This window comes from Aulostomus chinensis, chromosome 19 (genome assembly GCF_037954235.1).
Source record: "Aulostomus chinensis isolate RoL2024-O1b breed Wild chromosome 19, RoL_Achi_v1.0, whole genome shotgun sequence".
In the NCBI taxonomy this organism is placed as follows: Eukaryota; Metazoa; Chordata; class Actinopteri; order Syngnathiformes; family Aulostomidae; genus Aulostomus; species Aulostomus chinensis.
The window spans coordinates 19,436,145-19,455,760 of record NC_141338.1 but is presented as its reverse complement, the minus strand read 5'-3'; the positions used below and the strand labels follow the sequence as shown (position 1 = coordinate 19,455,760).

General features: G+C 45.5%; 2 protein-coding genes across 3 annotated transcripts; one reads left to right on the top strand and one right to left on the bottom strand.

Moving 5' to 3' along the window:
- Positions 1-4,582: 4,582 nt before the first annotated feature.
- On the bottom strand, positions 4,583-11,165 carry LOC147244304 (AN1-type zinc finger protein 5-like). Of its 2 annotated transcripts, none has more exons than XM_086187852.1 (6): positions 10,946-11,165; positions 7,743-7,927; positions 7,469-7,604; positions 7,069-7,172; positions 6,677-6,805; positions 4,583-5,993 (listed from the first exon to the last, which is right to left on the bottom strand). In XM_086187852.1, the coding sequence occupies exons 2-6, from the start codon at positions 7,897-7,899 to the stop codon at positions 5,845-5,847; spliced, it is 675 nt and encodes a 224-aa protein (XP_086043978.1). In that variant the 5' UTR covers positions 7,900-7,927; positions 10,946-11,165; the 3' UTR covers positions 4,583-5,844. The 2 variants fall into 2 exon arrangements, with proteins under 2 accessions (XP_086043978.1, XP_086043977.1); XM_086187851.1 differs by having other exon boundaries at positions 7,069-7,178; positions 10,946-11,162.
- Positions 11,166-14,072: 2,907 nt separating this feature from the next.
- ccnb1 (cyclin B1) lies at positions 14,073-17,512 on the top strand. Its single transcript, XM_086187621.1, has 9 exons — positions 14,073-14,232; positions 14,485-14,613; positions 14,972-15,064; positions 15,141-15,333; positions 15,407-15,561; positions 16,479-16,715; positions 16,790-16,930; positions 17,018-17,128; positions 17,214-17,512. Exons 1-9 carry the CDS (start codon positions 14,212-14,214, stop codon positions 17,316-17,318), a joined length of 1,185 nt encoding a protein of 394 aa, XP_086043747.1. The 5' UTR covers positions 14,073-14,211; the 3' UTR covers positions 17,319-17,512.
- The last annotated feature ends 2,104 nt before the right edge of the window (positions 17,513-19,616 follow it).

Here is a 19,616-nt window from a genome sequence, read left to right as displayed (position 1 = left end):
GCCCCAATCCGCCTGTCAATCTCCCGCTCCATCCTACCCTCACTCAATAACAAGGCCCAGAGATACTGAAACTCCTCCACCTGAGGTAAGACCTCCCCCCCGACCTTGGACGTGCTGATTCTCATCCCAGCCGCTTCACAATCGGCTGCAAACTGTCCCAGCAAGAGCTGGAGGCCGTGGCCCGATGGCACTAAGAGGACTACGTCATCCGCAAACAGCAAAGACGACATCCTCCCACACACCAAACTAGACCCCCTCCACCACCCGGCTGCACCTAGAAATTCTGTCCATAAAAGTTATTAACAGAACCGGTGACAAAGGGCAGCCTTGGCGGAGTCCAACCCTCACTGGGAACAAGTCCGACTTACTACCGGCCACGCGGACCAGACTCTCACTCCTCCGGTAGAATGACCGAATGGACCTTTGTAAAGGGCCATCCACCCCATACTCCCTAGTACCCCCCACAGGATGCTCCTGGGAACACGGTCGTAAGCCTTCTCCAGGTCCACAAAGCACATGTGGACTGGTTGGGCAAACTCCCATGCCCCCTCCTGCACCCTAACGAGGGTGAAGAGCTGATCCACGGTTCCACGGCCAGGACGAAAACCACACTGCTCCTCCTCAATCTGAGGTTCAACTATCGCCCTGATCCTCCTCTCCAGTACCCTGGTGTAGACCTTACCAGAGAGGCTGAGGAGTGTGATCCCCCGATAGTTGGAACACACCTTCTGGTCCCCTTTCTTGAAGACGGGGACCACAACCCCGGTCTGCCACTCCAAAGGCACCGCCCCCGATGTCCACGCAATGTTGCAGAGACGTGTCAGCCAGGACAGCCCCATAACATCCAGAGCCTTGAGACACCCAGGGTGGAACTCATCCACCCCCGGGGCTCTGCCACTGCGGAGTTGTTTAACTGCCTCGGCGACTTCTGCCCCGGAGATTGGACGACCCCCCCCCCCAAGCACTCCCCAAACTCTGTCTCCTCCATGGAGGACGTGTTGGTGGGATTGAGGAATCGATTTTGAGGAGTTCCTCAAAGTACTCCTTCCACGGCCCAATTATTTCCCCAGTTGATGTCAGCAGCCTCCCGCCCCCACTGTAAACAGTGTGGGCAAGTTGCCATCTTCCCCCCCTGAGGCGACGGACAGTTTGCCAGAAACTTTTCAGAGCCAACCGATAGTCGTTCTCCATGGCCTCACCGAACTCCTCCCCGATAATAATCTGAAGGAGAGAAATGAGAGCTGAAGATCTTTCCTTGCCATTTTTGATAGATACTTGCCTGCTTGAGTCTTCAAGTGCCAGAGTCTTCTTGGTGTGCTACATTCTACACCTGGACACATTTCTGCTCATGACCGGAATTTCAATAAACCTGCATGTCTTTAAAAGGTGACTAGATCTTTTTAAATCAACATTTCAGGTACAAAACAAGACAATTCCAGTTCTGTACTAATCAAATGTGTTCCGGTGCATCTGCTTAGGAAAAAACTAATCAAAGTCGTTGCTGTTGCTTAGTCTGGTGGTGTGAGGATGGCTGCTGACACAGAGGGTTATGGCCAGGCAGGTGGAGTCGGCTAATAACCTCCCTGCTTACTTGCAAAGAAGCAGCAATTGCAAATCAACTGAACAGAAAAAGAAAGAGGAACCATAAAGCTGTGACAGCACGTTTAACAACACAAAATAAAACATTCATGAAAATTACATTATAATTTTTGACTGTGTGCCCTGACATTTTCGCTCGATAGGGGCTGCAATTTAGGTTAAGTGGATTTCTGATGAATTTCAAAGTTGGAACTTCAGATAATTGCTATAAAGCCACCATCGGGACTATCGGTCGACAGAGCCGGTTGGCGAAATTTGGCGTAGGACTGGACTTCAGTGCAAAAATGTGTTTTATTTCCATCATAGGATCCTGGATCTTCTCAGAAGGACAAGACAAAAAAAAAAAAAACAAGAGGGAAAGCTGGAGGAGGAGTGGTACAACAAGCTGAGCCAACTGGAAGAGGAAGAAATCCAGCTCGAGATCCTGCAAAAATATTGAGCTTCAGGTATGGAAACTCAGCTGAGATTTTATATACGCATAAAAAGACTTGTTTAAAAAAAAAAAGCAAGCAGAAAAAGAGGCTGAAGGAGAGAAAAGAGAAAGAGGAGAGAGACTAAACGAACAGTGGAAATGAAAAAAAGAAGACAGAAAGGAGAAAAAACATCCTCCCTTATTTTTATGACAGATTTTACCTGTCTGACTCCAGTGAGCTTGAGTTTTTGTCGTCAAAAAACATGGAGGTTTTCACATTTTCCTGGCGTGCTGCATCACATGCCTTTGAGAGCAGCGTAATACTGCCCTCCAGTGGTAAACATTTAGTTCTACATCCAAACTGATGGCAATTTATAACAGACACCACTATGGGAACAGAAAGTTGAATCATTGTTGAATTTAGTTTTCAAAGGATAATATGAACATTGGATATTCCAGAAGTCAACAGGCTCAAACCATGACGGCGACCAAAATGTGTTCTTACTGACTTATTCCAGGTCCTTTAACTGCACATGAACCGCAGACATCATGACACTGTCTCAAGATGCAGGTATGAGGACGGGACTGATCTCACACACAAGCTTGATGCAGTGGTTAGCACATGGATGGGGAATGTGGTGCGGGACGTTTTGCAGACTTTCTGAGAGTGTAAGGGAAAACACCAGGATCAGCAACACCTCTGGGACGAGTATGAGGGCAATGTCTGGCCATGAATGCTCAGAGGAGATTAACTGCAACCATAAAAGCGATCAGCGGACTGGTGGGGGCCTTTCCACTCTCTTCAAGGGAAGGGCGCTGGATGTTCCTCCTACCATGTGTGTCTCGTACTGATGAATGAGTACATGCTGTACATAAGTTTATCTGAACACGCACTCATCGCGGCGAGGCGGGAGGTCGAGTGTCATAACGCAGCCCCGAGGCCACACTCGCCGCAGCAGATCCTGTTTCCACAGCAGACACGCGGGAGTCACATGGAAACACGGGGATGCTGTGGGTCATCTGACAGCAGCCTAGAAATGTCAGCTGGCCTAAACATCTGAAGCTGCTGGAGAAACCTTCAGCTACTGGATCATTTGAGAGTGGACTGCCATCGCTCCCAAAAGCAGCGATGACACATGAGAGCATGTGGTGCTCGTTTTCCCCGTGACTGTGCTGGTGGAGAGGAGTTTAGCGTTTCAGGTTAGCTTGTGCATTATTTTAGAATGTGGCCAGAGAGGTGAGCACTTAGGGTTGAGAGGCAGGTCACCTCAGGGAGGGTAGGCGGCAAAGAGGGACAGGTTTTGTCTCTGAGTGAGGGGGAGTTTTCGAAGCAGGCCGCACTCTTATTTTAAGTTAGCTGCTAACGTTAGCTGCCGTAGCCACTGACACACATTGAAAGCAAGGTTAGCTTTCTCCCGTTGAGTTGAAATCTTCTCCTCAGACACTCAAGGAGGCTTTGCCAACTACCTGCTGATCCACAGCTGCCAGACAAGCCCTGACCCACTGAAGCCTCACAATGTGACTGCGCTGATGAGTTCAACACCCGCTCGTCGGGGATTTGAAATTAAATATCCCTGAGGTTTGTACTCCGAAATCTCCGGTGCCATTCTTGTTCTGTCACAGAGCAGAAACAGAGCGCACTGTCGCGTTATTTTGAACATTAACTGCATTAATGATGTGAATGTTACTCCTGTCACAGGGATCTATGGTAATATGAGCCGTGATGGTCAATTATTGTCTCTTGCTATAAATACAGGGATGATTCATAATACACTGGTTAGCGTTGCCCGCAGGTGGCAGTGTGGCACTTTACTGGCAGACTCTGCCTGCATGAAGAGCTGTCACTCTCTATTTCTTGTTTTTAGAGGACTTGCCTGTTCTCCAGCTAGACCCATAGCATCGACATACTGTACTGAAAAAGCCTGAGTCAGAGCGGAAAACACAAGTTGCTGTGTACCACCTAGCTAGTCTATCGTGACACGTACATCGTACTTGTCTTATCAAACTCAATCCTCCCCGGTTTGTCTTTAAAACCAAGCTGAACCCAAACGTCTGGCTCCAAAGCTGCAGGCACTGATCTCACGTGGTTTTTTTTTTTTAAGTGCCAGTTCTAGGAGCTGGAATACAGACAGTGTAGACATGTAGTTCTGATTTCATTGCACAGCTCAAAATTAAAGAAGTGATTCAGAAGCAAATATCAAATTTGTTGGTGGCTAAAAATTTTGATCACTAAAATCTCTTGAAAAATCTTTATATACGGTAGGAGTCTTGATCTTTGGGTAAGTCAGGTGGGACAGGCAACCTATCACCACGTGGTCCATGCAGACGGTCTTGGGAACGGATTGCAGAGCGCAGAAAGGTATCCATCCTCTTCACTCGGCTCCCCTCTCCTTGCCCTGCTGCCCCCCCTCTTTGAGAAGACTTTGCACTATGAAGAGCTGTGGACAATTTGCCAGCGAGATGGATGAAACTACACCATACTAGACTGAAATAGGCAGAACTCTCCAAATTAACGGTCCAAATTAAAAATGCTTTCTCTTTGCTCCCAAATGAAGTGGCAAAAATTCTTCATTATATTCGTGAACATAATTTATTTACAGCATACAATTTATTCTGCATTATTGGAAGAGAATGCACACTGCAGTATATAAATAAAGATAATTGTACAAACTTGCATAACTAAAAGATAAAAAAAAACAAAAAACAGCACACTGATTAAGCAGCCAGACCACAAAAAAAAAAAGAAAACCGATCATCTATGACCACATCGCACAACCTCACCCCCCACCCCCATAGACAAATCCTTGTGTTTGATACACAGTAATGAAACAGTCCAACACTCCCACCATTGTGACTTTGTAATTAAAAAAAACAAAAAACAAAACAGACATTCAAAAGTGAATTAAAAGAGGAAAATATTAGTGGGACAAAACCCTTCCAAAAAAAGGCAAAAATAATTTAAGTTTAGGCTACCAGTCATGTGACGACACACAGCGTTAACAACTACTTCCATGATAAAAAACAATAGCATGAACAGAATTTTTGTTTTTTTTAGCAGACGACCTCGCTGAATAGTCTTAAAGCCCTAAAATGAACAAAACTGATAGTCAGGGTTCCAGATGGCTGCATGTCACCGCATTCAAGATCAAAGGGGAAAAAAAACAACACAAGTCAACTATCACACAATGTTTCTGGAAACACACACACACACACACACACACACACAAAAGGAAAGAACAGGAACTGGCAAGAGAAGGCTTGCAACGTCTCTTCAGTAACACGATTGAGCCACGTGTAGCAGCACAGGGGAGCACTTCAGGCTGAAAGAAACCTAACATGACACAGAACCTGGCCAGTCTGCAGGGTTCAGCTCTTACACTGACAGTTAGGCGGAGGGCTTCATTTTCTTAAAGCGAGACAAAAGATATCTTTGCCTCTCGTGCCAGCGGAGAGCAAGCATGGCTGGGATGGCGCCGATGACCAACAGCAGTATCTCATTTAATGGGCGGCCAAAAAAAAAAAAAATGTCAAGAGGGTCCCAGAAAGGCAGGACAACCACCCACAGCTTTTTCTAAAATAATAACTTTTTCCACGGCCGTCAGTCGGGTACCACCATACAGACCCCAGCCATAGCTCAGTACCACCTCCCAGAAGTTTTCAACTCACACAAACAATGAAAACATGAGTGAACTTTCATGCATGGGGGACACTGGTCCTGAAAGTGTAACAAAGAAACGGGTCCTTCCAGGAAGAATGGCGGGCTCAAGTCCAGTTTCTGTAAAGTCGATCGGTTGATCGTTCTGAGGATTCAGTCTAAGTGTTCAGAGTCTTCTTCATATTCTCTGGATCTTGTCAGCAACAACCACCGGGTTCTCTTTGCGAATCTTAGCAGCAGCTTCAGCTTTGTAGTCATACGGACAGTTGTGCTTGTCTGAGTAACGGTGAAGTCCACAGAAGAGGTTCCCACAGCGGCAGTCGAAGCCTGAAACACCCCAACAGAGGACGGTCAAATCAATAACACCTGAGACAGCTCGGATCAGTGGTGATCCTCGCAAAAGCGTCACGTTAGCTGGAGGAACCACAACAGTCATGTGGTGACGTGTGTGAAGGGAAAGGATGCAGTGATTGGTTCTGAGGGACGGAGCAGAACGATCTCTGCGTCCAGTAGGACACTTCTAGACAACAGCAGATGACCCGCTTCGTTTACCTTTGCAACACAAGAGGGAAAAAATAGCTTGTGTTTTGTTTCTTTTGTTTAGCTAAAACAATGGCAGGGGAAAAAAAGGTCACACCCAACACACATCTCGTCACCTACTCAATCACCAAATTTTATCAGGAAGGAGTTGATATTCCAGTGATCCACTAGAAGAGCAGCACCTGTGTCTGCTGATGAGTGTCCATGTCTCTATAATCCTAGACATGTGTATGTGTGTGTGTGTGTTTTATACTCCATCTGTTCCTGAAGTACCAAATAAAAACCCAACCCATCGATCTGTCTGACAAACTTGCCATGTGCCTTCCTGGGTAGCCCAACAAGTGCTGTGGTGACTTCGGCCATGTGGTTTGTCTAAGACTCCCAACTCAGAGTTTGACAGTACTGATGTGCTTGTGTGTAGGGGGTCGGGGTTTCAGGGTTTCACTGGCATGCAGGCAGTTGTCTCGTACCTGTAAGTCCAACCTTTTTGCGGCACATAAAGCAACGGTTCTTCTTAGGTTTGGGAGGTTCTGGGGATTTGGACTCTTCACTGCCAGATGTGGAGGAATGAGAAGCAAAGACTGTCGGCTGACTCACCACTGCGTACACACGGGGGGGGGGGGGGGGGGGGGCAAGAAGAAAAAAAATCAACAACACACCTCCCTAAAAAAAACACAAATATATCCTAATAAAACACGAACACATCCAACGTTGCCATAGAAATGTTAAACACGCCAATTTATACCTCGGGTCATTAGTGAGCAGAGAGTCAACTCAAGGATGACGGTACACACTAGACACCATCATGTCATGACCGACTGTTTATCCCGACATAAACAACAGGCCCATTTCTGGTACCCACCCGGCTCCGTCAGCTCTGCTGGGCTCCCTGATGCTCCTTTCTCTTCGCAGGACAAACTCATCTCAGTCATTTGTTGTGTTACAGAAATGGCAGATGAAATTCCACTGTAACTGAGACATAGGGTGGAGTTAATTAAAAAGGCCAATCAAAAAACATCAACCTCTTACGAGTGGCTTCCTGGTGCCATCATGTGGATGCGTGTGTGAGGAGTTCAAGTGAATCATCCACTGAATCCACCGGCTAGGATGATTGCCGATGTTCTATGAACTATCTGCGCTCATGGGAGCTGCAACATATTCATAACTCCCACCACTGAGGTGGCTGTGTACTAAAGCTGAGAACTGTGACCTCAAGGTCTTAGTGTAGACGTATCACATGACTTCAGCGAGCAACTTCTCACCTGAGAGCTTCTGTGGCTGCAGCCTCAGCGGAGGCAGCCACCTCTGCTGCAGCGACAGCAGCAGCTGCAGCGTTATTCAAGGTGGCCTCTAACCTCTGGATGGCTGAAACCTCAGCTGTGGGGCTGCTGCTGCTGCCTGGGGGGGGAGATTGCAGCACATCTAACAGTCACACCATGGAACAATGAGGCAGCTGCAGACAGAGGCTGGATTTGGGTTTTTAAATTCTGTTCAAGTGGAAACAAAACAACCCATGACAGACACAGCTGGCCTTACCCACAGCACTTAGTGAACTGACTCCTCCATTGTTCTGTCTTGACAGGTGCTCCTTGTGGCACACCGAGCACATGCCATTTGTCCTAGGGTTGCCATAGAAACCACAGCCGGTGGCACAGGGCATAGGCACTGGGCTCTGATTCGTCTCCTGGGCCATAGCGATGACTGCAACCTGGTGAACTGACCTGACACAAGAAAAAAAAAAAGACATGCTGGAGTGCTGGTACAGCCATTCCATCAGAAAATACGCAGACCCAATGAAACTACAAACACATGAGAGGAAACTACTGCAGCCCCGGAGTAAAACACTGCTACAATTATGCTTTGAGATCAGATACATCTGAAAATATCTAAATTTCATTGTTTCAACAGATGTTGCTTACTAAATCTTGCAACACCACAAGCTTCTTTGGCCAAAAATATAAAATGGAGGTGCTGGTACAAACCTTTTTGGACTGACTTTCTTGAAAAGATAGGTATAAGACAAGTGGATTTGGAGGCAGTTTACTGGCTGCCATAAACACAAAACAAACAAATCTCTTAAATAGCTTTCATCGAATATGCAAGCCCCACCTACAAAGAAAAAAAATAGCAATTTCCTCTGTCCCCCCCATCTTAGTACCCAAATGATTAATAGGCAGTGTTAAGGGAGACCAAACCCCCCCAAACAAAAACACACAACCCGAAGAGAACTTGATCACAATATTCTGACAATTCAATCTCACTTTCTTAATGTTATCAAACTTCTGAAATAGGATATGTCCCTGCGGTTACGAGGCGTACGTTGAATCGGGTCCAGATGTGTACATACGGACTCTGATGATATGCATGAATGTTTACAAGAAAGAATGGAAGACATGAGGAGCAACTAGAGGAGACACCACTCTGTCGGACCAATAGGAGCTGCACGGTAACGTGACTGAGTGGATTCCTAATTTCACCAGACCACCACTGAACTTCTCTGCCTCATTAATGTCACACTCACCTCTGATTCAACTCCACGCAACACAAACTATTAATAGGTTCAACAACAGCTCATTATCACCAACAGGCTCACATCTGACTTTGACTTGTTCATCTGCTGACCTCCTGAGAGGATTTTAAACAACAAGCCAGACAACAACACTGTCAAAGGGGCTGACAATCCCTGATGTGGGACGACACTTTATCCAACACAGATGTGTCCTGTTTGCTCTCCTAGTTTTGCTCAGATTCTGTATTATCTCCTGGATATGGTGTGTACATGCCACAAACACTCATGTCTCTTTGGGGTGCGATACTGGAGCCATAACATTCAAGTCTGCCACATTCAGGCTTTCTTAAACCAGGATCTGACCACATGGGAATAAACATCACCACAAAGATAAGACAGATGTAGCATGGAAAGAAAAGAAAATTGTGTTGCGACTATGAATTTTTATTTACAAATCATAAAATAAGCTCATGAGGAAAAAAAAACTTGAATTTAGCCAGTTTGTGTAACAGTCTGACAGTTTCGTCTAAATGTAGCTACGTGTCTTTACTTTGTTTTTGTTGTTTGTAACTTTTCTTGCCATAAAAAAACATTCCCATAAAGTCTGAACAAATTCAAAATCAGTCACCCTGTACAAAAACAGAAGTATACATAGTTGCTGGTGAACATCTGTCCAGATTTTAGCTCCACGCTGAGCGGGGATTTCTAACTTCATCTATTCCCCATACGTTCCACCAGAAAAGGACAGGCAGCAATGTACCACTCTAATCTGTCCCCTCACACGTGTGTCTGCCTGCAGACTGCAGTGCTCCATGCAGGTCCAGGCTCACATGGGCAAGCATATGATGGCTTTGCTATGTCACTGGACTGCAATGTGACACTGGTCTCAAAGGTACATGCATGCTCACACACCAGCTAACTCAATAGAGTCAGACTGTGACCGGGTGTATTTATAGCCCACCTCCTGCATCAGAGCTGGTAGGATGCCAACATTTACATTCTCATGTCCCCTTCAATGATATCATCAGTTTTCTCACCAGAGGGAGGACATGTCCACCAGCTCTCTATCCCATGAAGACTAGACTGTTTTAAATGGGTGGAGGACCAGTGAGAAGAGATTCTGACACGGAACCAGTTCAACACACACACACACACAGCGAACAGCACACGTTGAGTTTATAAATTAGACAAAAGCCCACATCATTCCCTGTACCCAAGCTTTAGTGACACTTGAAGCATGCTAACACTAAACTCGCGGCTTGCCAACATTATCTCGGGCCACCATGACGTAAATTATATATACTTTGTTATCCCCTCAGTGGGTGGTTTAAGCAATGCTCGTCATTGAGCTTGTAGTCCCCCACTGCTTCCTGACAAACATCAGGCCACAGCCGTGTCACTTCCACAAATCCACTGAGTCATGCTAGCAGGCTAATGCCTGCTGCTAACGCCTGCTACATGAAACTGCTCACCGGCAGGCAGCGGACGGCATGGACACGTCCTAGCCTGAGTAGTTGGAAAGACTCGACGGTACAATGATCGAAACAGAAGCGAATCTGAATTCGTTACATGGTTGGTTCAGTAGTTGTTCTTATGCTAACACTACTTAGCCACACTAGCGTCTTGAGAACATCATCGTGATTTCGCTCTTAGCAAATGAGAGGAGTTCGCTTGAAGTACTAACTGGTAGCGCTGCTTCTGGTCTGAGCTGCTTTGTCCCGTGTTGCCCCAAATACGACGTGTGTACCTTCCTCATACCTACCAATACAGGTTTAGTTTCTATTACTTAGTATACGAGACAAATACTTGACCCAAACTGATTGAGACATTGAGCGAGGGTGAAACATGAACTAAACACCCAAAAACTCGAGCGAACCGAAAGACTGAGGGGTGCTCCTGGTTGATTAACGCGTGCCCAAATTAGAGCATCGATCAGACAAAGAAGAACACAAAACCACGTTAAAATCAGGTTAGACTGAGTAGCTGATGTAGCACGCCAATATTGCAGGCAGTTTTCAGAAGCCCAGCCGTTGGCAGTTGAATAGAGAAGTTTGCCGACACGTGTTAAACAGACCGAACTCCCATTCTCGCTGGCCAACTTCAGACACGAATGAAGAATAAAACGCTGCGGTGAGGTTAATAACAAGATATAGTGCTGTAGTCGTAAATTCACTTCAAGAACTTCACGACCAACCGCTAATCTTAGCTAGCGTTTAGTCACTTGCCTTACCTTCCGAGCCGAATTAACGCAGGCTTTCTTCACTTTTTGGCGTGACGGGATCACTACGTTGTATGAGGGCATCAACTAGGGTCGTCTATGTTTTCCTTGAGATATTCCCCGAATGTCGACTCACTCCAACCGGCAGCCGTCGCTACGGAGTGACGTTCTGTCCTCTACCTCAATCGCCGATTTATGCTACCATCGGTTTTGTTGGACCTGCTGCGCTTGCGTACACTTTTCCGGTGACGTCACGAATATCGCGCTCCTCTGATTGGGAGGCAGAGCCATGCACGCGTGCTGGAGGACGTGCCTCTGATTGGCTGGTGCTCGTTAGCTTCCGTGCGTCTCATGCTTGGATGCTGTACCTAGTTGTCTTTGCCCAGGTGCTGGTGGAGAGCGTTGGCGTGTGTGGTACAGCAGTGGAGCCGAACACTGTACACCAAATGTCTACTATGTTATTATGTATCACATGTCAGGATGTAAGCCTACATGGCTGAATCTTCTTTTCATCCTGTTTACTTGCCGCGGTAACTTGAGCTATGAAATGTACCCACACACAGAAATTGAAACTAGTCACGCAGTCCTCCTCCTTCATGCTTCCGGTGCTGGACAGATCGCAAAATTACATCATGAATCAAAAAGTTTGAATCTGCAAAAAGTGCACTTATACTGAGGTTTCTCAGATTTTTCCCTGTTCAAAGGGTTTTCTATGGAGTTTTTCCTCAGTCGCTGTGAGGGTCTGAGGGCAGAGGATGTTGTTATGATGCCATGAAGCCTGGAGACAAACTGTTTGTGAAAACGGGCTCTACAAATAAAATTGCCTTGCCTTCCCTTGCCTATTTTATCACAGGTGCAGAGGATAAGATAAGATAAGCCATAATTCATCCCTCAGCGGGGAAACTGGCACTGTTACAGCAGCAGAAACAGAGGAGTACCAGCAGGAAAAGTACAGAGCAATAAATAGCAGAAACTACAATAAACTACAGTAAAACTATAATACACTATAATTCACTATCATAAACTACAGTCAATTACAATAAATACAGAAATTGTGTGTGTGTGTGTGTGTGTGTGTGTGTGTGTGTGTGTGTGTGTGTGTGTGTGTGTTCTAAACAAAAATGTGGCAGTCTTTCAAAGACAAGCAGAAGGCAGTCCTGGAAAATTAGAAAATTACAGTGATTTAATCAGACAACAAATTTTAGAAAGTTCTCAGACAATTTTGATTTTCATAAAGCATGGGCAAATACAATTTAACAATCTTCATACAACCTACCTCACTCGTGTACTGCATGTATGCATGTTTGTGTGCTTTGCTTTTTCTTCTTTAAATGTATTTTACACAAGGTACGAAGCAGGAAAAAGAGAGCAGCGACAAAGACGGATAATGGAAAGAGACAGAGACAAATAGTGGTGACAGCTTGAGCCTGCAGGTCTGCAGCCTCCTCAGCAGCAGCAGTCATGGAATCTGGGAAGTGGGGAAGCACAAAGACTCTGGGGAAGAAGTAAAGTCACTAACACGGATGTATGAGTAATGAATGAGTACAGAAGGAGAGAGAGAGAAGCCCAATGCGTCATCGGAGATCCCCTGGTAGTCTAGGCCTGTGGCCGCATGACTTCGGGTCAGTCTAAGCATACCCCAAGTGTAAGACTTGTCAAAAAGGAAAGTTTTAAGTCTACTGGGAGACTGGGCTCGTTTCTGATTTGTTGATTTGTTTGATTGGATCCCCATTAGTTGGTACTGAGGTAGAAACCATTCTTCCTGGGGTTCACATATGAAAAATAAAACACACAAAAAAGATCAATAATAGCGATACATTACAAAAATTCTCCACAAGAAAAATATAAAAACTTATACCACAAGCCCCTCCCACCCCATCTCTGATTCCCTTCCACCCACCCCTGTAAAAAATGTACACTAATAAGCAGTACAGTGCACGTGTAAAGTTCATGTTTACACCGAACTTTTTGGTCTTTGTTTTTTGTTTGTCTTGAGGTGATGACAACAACAACAACATTAGGATCACTGACAGCAATTATAGCAATAATAATTAAAGTATAATACGATATACCACATAGCATGATATGATACGATATGATATAGAATTACAACACAATACAGTACAGTAAAATACAATAATTCAGACCTGTATAGGTGATTTGAGAGTTAGTTGGAACTATAATATGACCTTGTGTTGCTTGTCTCGTGGTATGAGTGTTCCAGTCATTGATACATAAAATCCTAGAATAAAAGTCTTTGGGTTTGGCTTGAGACAGAATATTCCTAAAGAAAACAAGAAGATTGCTCCATCTACCCTCCACTCTTCGCCAAGAGAGAGAGCCTCATGCATACTTACACGAGCCCTGGGTGAGCAGCGAAGGGCTCAACGTGCTGCGCGAGCAGTAGCTGGTTAAGATCTTTTGGATCGCACTATACCATGCAACATTGCGTTGTTTATTTTTGTTTGTTTTGTTTTTTCGCTGAAGGCTGTAGCTCCTATTCTTCTTTTAGAGACTCCAGGAACCACAGTTAACCCTGCATCCTGGGATGGTTTTAGCTGATCACTATCATGAACCAGCGTTTTATGTTAAAGAATTTTGGCTCCTGTTCTGGACTTGGTAATAGTACTGCAGCAATTGCTGCAACAAGACTTTTCATATAAACACATACTCATTTTGGAAATATGTACACAATAAAAAGCAAAGCTAATGCATGAAACTCAAACAATAATTACAAATTATTATAAAACAATGACAAAGATCGAGACTCTGCGCTCAGTTCGTCTAACAGATTGTTTACTCTCTCCAGCTATTTTTTTTTTTATTTTAAAATCACATTCATAACAGATTGGTGCTCCGTGGGAAAAGACTAGAAAATAGTCCACAGCTGAATAATGGCACTCAAATAATAAAATATATTGCAATTAGCTGAGCAATCTTAAGTCATGTGTGACCAAAACCCAATCATTATCATCCCATTTTTCGCGTATAAAAAGGGCAAAGTCGGCTGAGAAGCCGAAATAAATTACCGACAACTACGTAGCAGGAAGAGGAAATAGAAAAAAAAAACTGCACCTCCATGTGACTGCTGGTTGTCAGGGGAACGCATTCGACGCAAATACGCTCGACCAATCAGACAGCGGGAAGATTCTGAGCGCAGCCAATCAGCGCGCAGGCAGCGAGGATTTAAACCAAGACGCTAAACTAACCTTGAAACGACGCTGCTTCACTCTCCGTTACTGGTCTCCGGCTGGTTGTAGAGCACCGAACTTTTCGAAATGGCTCTTCGAGTAACCAGAGTGAGTACTTTCGCACAGAGTTTTCGCAGGTCTTCTGTTGTGGCCACAGGAGAACGATTACGGGAGAGTGTTTGAGTTTATTGGTGTTTAAAGAAAGCCAATGTTCGGTGTCCTCGTGCTGCCTCGGCTATCGTATCCCACAGTTCCTCGAACATCCAGCATCCCAACGAGTTCGCCACATGATGCGTTACAACTTCATATACGTTTAATGAACATAACGCCGTGGCTAACAACTTTTAATATTCCTTTCAGAACCGCTTGGCCTCTACCAGGACTGACGGTGGCGGAAAGGCCTGCTCGGTCACCGGACCCGCACTGAAGCCCCGAGCTGCGCTGGGGGAGCTGGGGAACATTCAAGCTAACAAAGAGCCCCAGAAAAAGGTAGCACGAACGAGTAAGCTGTACTTGAGTATATTAATAAACTTCATGTTAAATTACTACTTTTACCTAAGGTTTAGAGCTGGCTGTGACGTACTATGGCCTGCACCCAACAGTTCGTGTTAACTGTGGCGTTGCAAGTTACCGAAGTTTCTGTTTTACTAAGCTGCAAGTGAAAGTAGTCAAAGTAGTCATTCAGGATATCCTTGTTTGTTTTTAATGGGCAATGCATTCATGTGTTGCTCACTGATAGCACAGTGCTTTTGAGTTTGTACAGTGACCTGATCTCCCTTGGGTCTTAGTTTGAAATTGTTGAACTGGTGCATGTGTCACTATTGCATGTTTTTCTTTGAATTTGTAGGCTGTCAAGTCGGAGGCTGTTAAAAAGCCCAGAGTCACAACCACCAAAGTAGAACAACCAAAGAATGTTGTTCCCGTTCTACCTGAGGTGCCGGTGAGTTGTTCATCCCCACAGCACTTATCCATAGAAAACCCGTTGGGTGTGGCACCTCTTATTTCCACTGTTCCAGGTTGTTCCTGAACCAGCCTCTCCCACGCCAATGGAGACCTCTGGCTGCATGCCTGCTGACTTGTGCCAAGCATTTTCAGATGTCATCATCCACACCGCCATTAGGGATGTGGATGCAGATGATTATGACAACCCTATGCTGTGCAGTGCATACGTCAAGGACATCTACAAGTACATGCGGCAGCTTGAGGCAAGTTTTCAGATGGGATTTTTGGGCTGAAATATGAATCATTCCAGCCCACTAATAACCTCTTAATCTTCAGGCAGAGCAGAACGTCAGACCCAAATATCTGCAGGGTCAGGAGGTGACTGGTAACATGAGGGCCATTCTCATTGACTGGCTGGTCCAAGTGAACCTGAAGTTCCGCTTGCTGCAGGAGACCATGTACATGACTGTGGGACTCATTGACCGCTTTCTTCAGGTAAGTATTCTCAAAAGGTGTTCATAAAACACTGCTGCCTTCAAATACTTGGAAATGCCTCAGGTGTATTTAAAGCTATGGTTTAAATTGGAGGCTGGTAACTTCTGTCAAACTCTTTGCACATTTGGACTGCTCCGAGGAATGGATTTGCTTTGGTAACCTGTGTCCAGAGCATCAGTTGCACTCAGTATGTGCAGTCACTTGGCCGTCTTGTTGGTTAACTAGATGCTGTTCTTCTAGCATCTTCAAACAGGGATATGATAAGGCCCATCATGTCTTGGGATAAGTGACCTCTAGAGCGGTTTACTTCTGGTGTGAACCCCATCCGCACCAGTCACAGGAAGCGCGCCGTTTTACACATCATATTCTGTTTGTATGATGAGCCAACTTGGTGATTTTAACATGTATGTGATTGTGAGCTTTTTATTGTCTTTACCTCACTGGTCGCGCTCGTATGGCAAAGGAAGAAACATGGAGGGTGGCTCTCATTATTGCCTGTTGGCTTCTGTGATACGACCGTCTGACGGCAGAGCGTCTTCTGCGACGTGTGTGCATTGATACATTATTTAACTGCCGCAGTCTTCCCAGCCGTTCATATGCGCGGTCCGTTAAAGTCTGCTGATATGCAGTCCAGATCAGCACCAACGTGAAAGTGAGCAGACGATGCTCCATGATGTACAGTAAAAATTGCCAGGGATTTGTCGTCTACCTGCCTTAACTGTATAAGCAATCACCCAACGGCTTTGCTGCCACAGGAGTCTTTGGACGGTTTGAGTTTGGCCTTTGTGAATGCGAACTGGACCCATTGAGAAATGGCAACAATGTACATTCCTCGCTTTAGTTGGAATCAGAAAACAGAACTTTTGGTGTGAATTGGATGGATGGCACGTTAATTGGATGTGCTTGTGCATCAACAGGACCACCCAGTCCCCAAGAAGCAGCTGCAGCTGGTCGGCGTGACTGCCATGTTCCTTGCCTCTAAATATGAGGAGATGTACCCACCTGAGATCTCCGACTTTGCATATGTGACTGACCGGGCCTACACCACTGCCCAGATCAGAGACATGGAGATGACCATCTTGAGGGTGCTCAAGTTCCAACTGGGCCGCCCTCTTCCCCTCCAGTTCCTCAGAAGGGCCTCAAAGATCTACGAGGTTTGTGAGCACATCCTGGTCCAGCTGAAACTGGAGCCAGAATCCAGATTTTTAACTGCCTTGTCTATTCCCAGGTGACTGCAGAGCAACACACTCTGGCAAAATACCTGCTGGAGCTCACAATGGTGGACTACGACATGGTCCACTTCCCACCTTCCATGGTGGCGAGTGCTGCTTTGGCTTTGACCCTCAAGATCTTGGATGCTGGAGAGTGGGTCAGTGCTTGCATCTCTTTACCCTTGGAAAAACAGCTATCAATATTGAGTTGCTAAATGTTCTGAGGTTGTGAACTTTGTCCTCAGGATGTGACTCTGCAGCACTACATGGACTACACTGCAGAGAGTTTGATTCCTGTCATGGCTCACATAGCCAAGAATGTTGTGAAGGTGAATGAAGGGCAGACCAAGCACATGGTAAGTTTGAATCCAACCAGGAACCTAATGAATGAGAAGCTGGGCCCATGAATGTGAGGCTGATCTCTCAACCTCTGACCTGCAGGCTGTTAAAGGCAAATACTCTACCTCGAAGCAGATGAGGATTGCCACCATCTCCCAGCTCAAGTCTTCAGTGGTGAAGGACCTCGTGAAACAGGTCACCCAGTGAGACGACGCTACTTGGCACCGTGTGCTGATCTGTACAGATGTAACTTAAAATGGTTTCACGTGAATGCGGGTGCACCATGGACAATGTGAGGTGTGTGTTGTTGTTGTTGTTTTTTTTTTTGTTAACTGACAATTTCTCATGTGCTACAAGTTAAAATGTCTTCCATAACTAAACTCATGTTGGAGGCAACTGCAGTTGAATCGAGTAATGAAGTTGACTTGCTCTTGGGAAGCGTCTCCCAGGCTTCAAATGTACACTTGGACTGAAATCGCAATCATTTAATTCTCTGGTAGCCTTTTTTTTTTTTTTTTTTTCTGTTCTGAAAATGGTCAGCTGTGAAAAGTGCCCAGTGGGGCGTTTTTAAATGGGATGGGGGGGTTGTTCTTAAGGTGTGTATGACAGTTATATGTAAAATGTACAATACTTAAATGATTTTATGTTCTTAAATGTGTTTTTTAACTGCATGTATTAAAATGGTCATGACCAGAAGCTCTGTCATGTGTCAATTGAGCACCACTAGAGGGCGCCGCAGGATCACTCTTCACCCCCCTCCATTCCTGAGTGCTGTTTGGTCCACTGCACCGAACAAAGCTTTTTCCTCATTCCTCTGACAAGTGGAGTTTGTGTAAGGAGACTCCAGAGCTACAGAACACTCCAGAGCTACAGAACACTATCTTGCAAGGTGGTTACATTTTTCTAAGCCTGGCTGAGGTTTTGAATGTCAAATGGAGACATGATGGGCCTAGAAGTTACTGCTGGAAAATATTTACGGACTTCAGAAATACATTGCCATGCTGCGTGCCTGGAGTACATCTCTGCTTCCACATGCAGCATCAGTTAAGTTAGCGGTCTTTGAGTCAAGAACTGACAACTTTTAGTGTGGACAATTAAGCCACTTACAAACAGGAAGGGTACAAAGATTTGGACAATATAAGACCAGTCTCATCAATATCGGAGCACAGGCATGGATGAGCCCGTGTAACCGCAGGGCTCAACATGCTGTTGCCATCACAAAAGCAACATCTCTACAAATCAGGCTCTGTTTCATCGGTGTCCCATTGAGTGAACCAGTCATTGCAGTACCGGTGCATGAATGTCCTCAGTACAAAGGGAGGATGGGTGAGTACTGGCCCACCAGCACAACTGTTCTCAGGGGATGAATGCGAAATGTGCGTGGCAGTGGGCTGAGGGACAGCATGAAAGCCTCCTAACGAAGCTACGCTGAGTGCTCAGCTGGATGCAGAGCGGTGTTACCTGCTCAGGGACCCGGTGTGTTTGGCCACTAGAGAGCACTGAAGCTCTCCAGCCTGGCACATCTTATTCAAAAAAAAAAGGCTCTCCAATCCAAAATGCATGTCAAATGCTCAAAAAATATATTTTACACATCGCCTTGGATTCCCTCAACCAAGAACCAGTGGGATTTTTTTTTTCAGTGGGTCGGGGATTATTGCCGGGTGAACTTTGGCTTTATGGTGAACAGATGCATACAGACTGAACGGCGAAGTTGGAATGCGCCTGCGCAATATCTACAGCAGGTCTGTCACGGCAGAAAAAGAGTTCACGTTGTTATTGCACTAAAATGGCTTTGGCACATTGTTTTTCTTTTTTGCTGATTTTTACGTCAGGTGGAGTCTACGGGCTAAAATAGCGCTGATTAAATCAACCAGACCCCAGGAAACGATGGCTGTGTGCTCCTCTCTCTTGCCAGTTGAGCGACATACTGTCTATGTGTTGGCCCTGTGATGGACTGGTGACCTGTCCAGGGTGAACCCCCCCTCACCTGAAGGCTGCTGGGATAGGCTCCACCCCGTGAAACGTGAAAATACACGTGAAAGGTTTCGTTCCTACAACTGTATTACCAGCATATAGCTTAGCAATGCCGTGAGCGTGACTGCTTCAGTGCATTTCAGAGACTCATGTAACTGAACCACCAGGGAAAACAGACGAACTTACAATAACGTGGAATACACAAAAACACACTAAAACAAGCTGATCCACGCCTCATTTAGGACTCTGGTCACACGTGAAGTCATATGCGAGCTTTCGCGTCGTCTTTTTGAGGCGTAAATGCGATCACGAGCGGCAACCAGCTAACATGACGCTAGCGTCGACACAACTAGCTTCATGCTTCATAAGCCACTTCGTAAGCCACTTTTTTTTTTTTTTTACCAACAGTTGTTTTTTAAACAGCTTTTTGGCCTCAGATGTACTGGTGTGGTATTTACTGACGTGATTAACGCCGTGGTTTAAAAACAAACATTAAAGTGTCCTAAGCTAGCGTTAGCCTCTGAGGTCATT

What these genes read in the sequence shown, in the direction of transcription:
- LOC147244304 (XM_086187851.1), bottom strand. Translation starts at nt 7,899, where the DNA reads ATGGCCCAGGAGACGAATCAGAGCCCAGTGCCTATGCCCTGTGCCACC. An exon ending in GCAGCCACAGAAGCTCTCAG is followed by an intron (nt 7,179 to 7,468) that starts GTGAGAAGTTGC and finishes CCTATGTCTCAG; the next exon opens with TTACAGTGGAATTTCATCTG. An exon ending in AGCAGAGCTGACGGAGCCGG is followed by an intron (nt 6,806 to 7,068) that starts GTGGGTACCAGA and finishes GTGTGTACGCAG; the next exon opens with TGGTGAGTCAGCCGACAGTC.
- ccnb1 (XM_086187621.1), top strand. Translation starts at nt 14,212, where the DNA reads ATGGCTCTTCGAGTAACCAGA. An exon ending in CATGCGGCAGCTTGAGGCAA is followed by an intron (nt 15,334 to 15,406) that starts GTTTTCAGATGG and finishes ATCTTCAGGCAG; the next exon opens with AGCAGAACGTCAGACCCAAA. An exon ending in TCTTGGATGCTGGAGAGTGG is followed by an intron (nt 16,931 to 17,017) that starts GTCAGTGCTTGC and finishes CTTTGTCCTCAG; the next exon opens with GATGTGACTCTGCAGCACTA.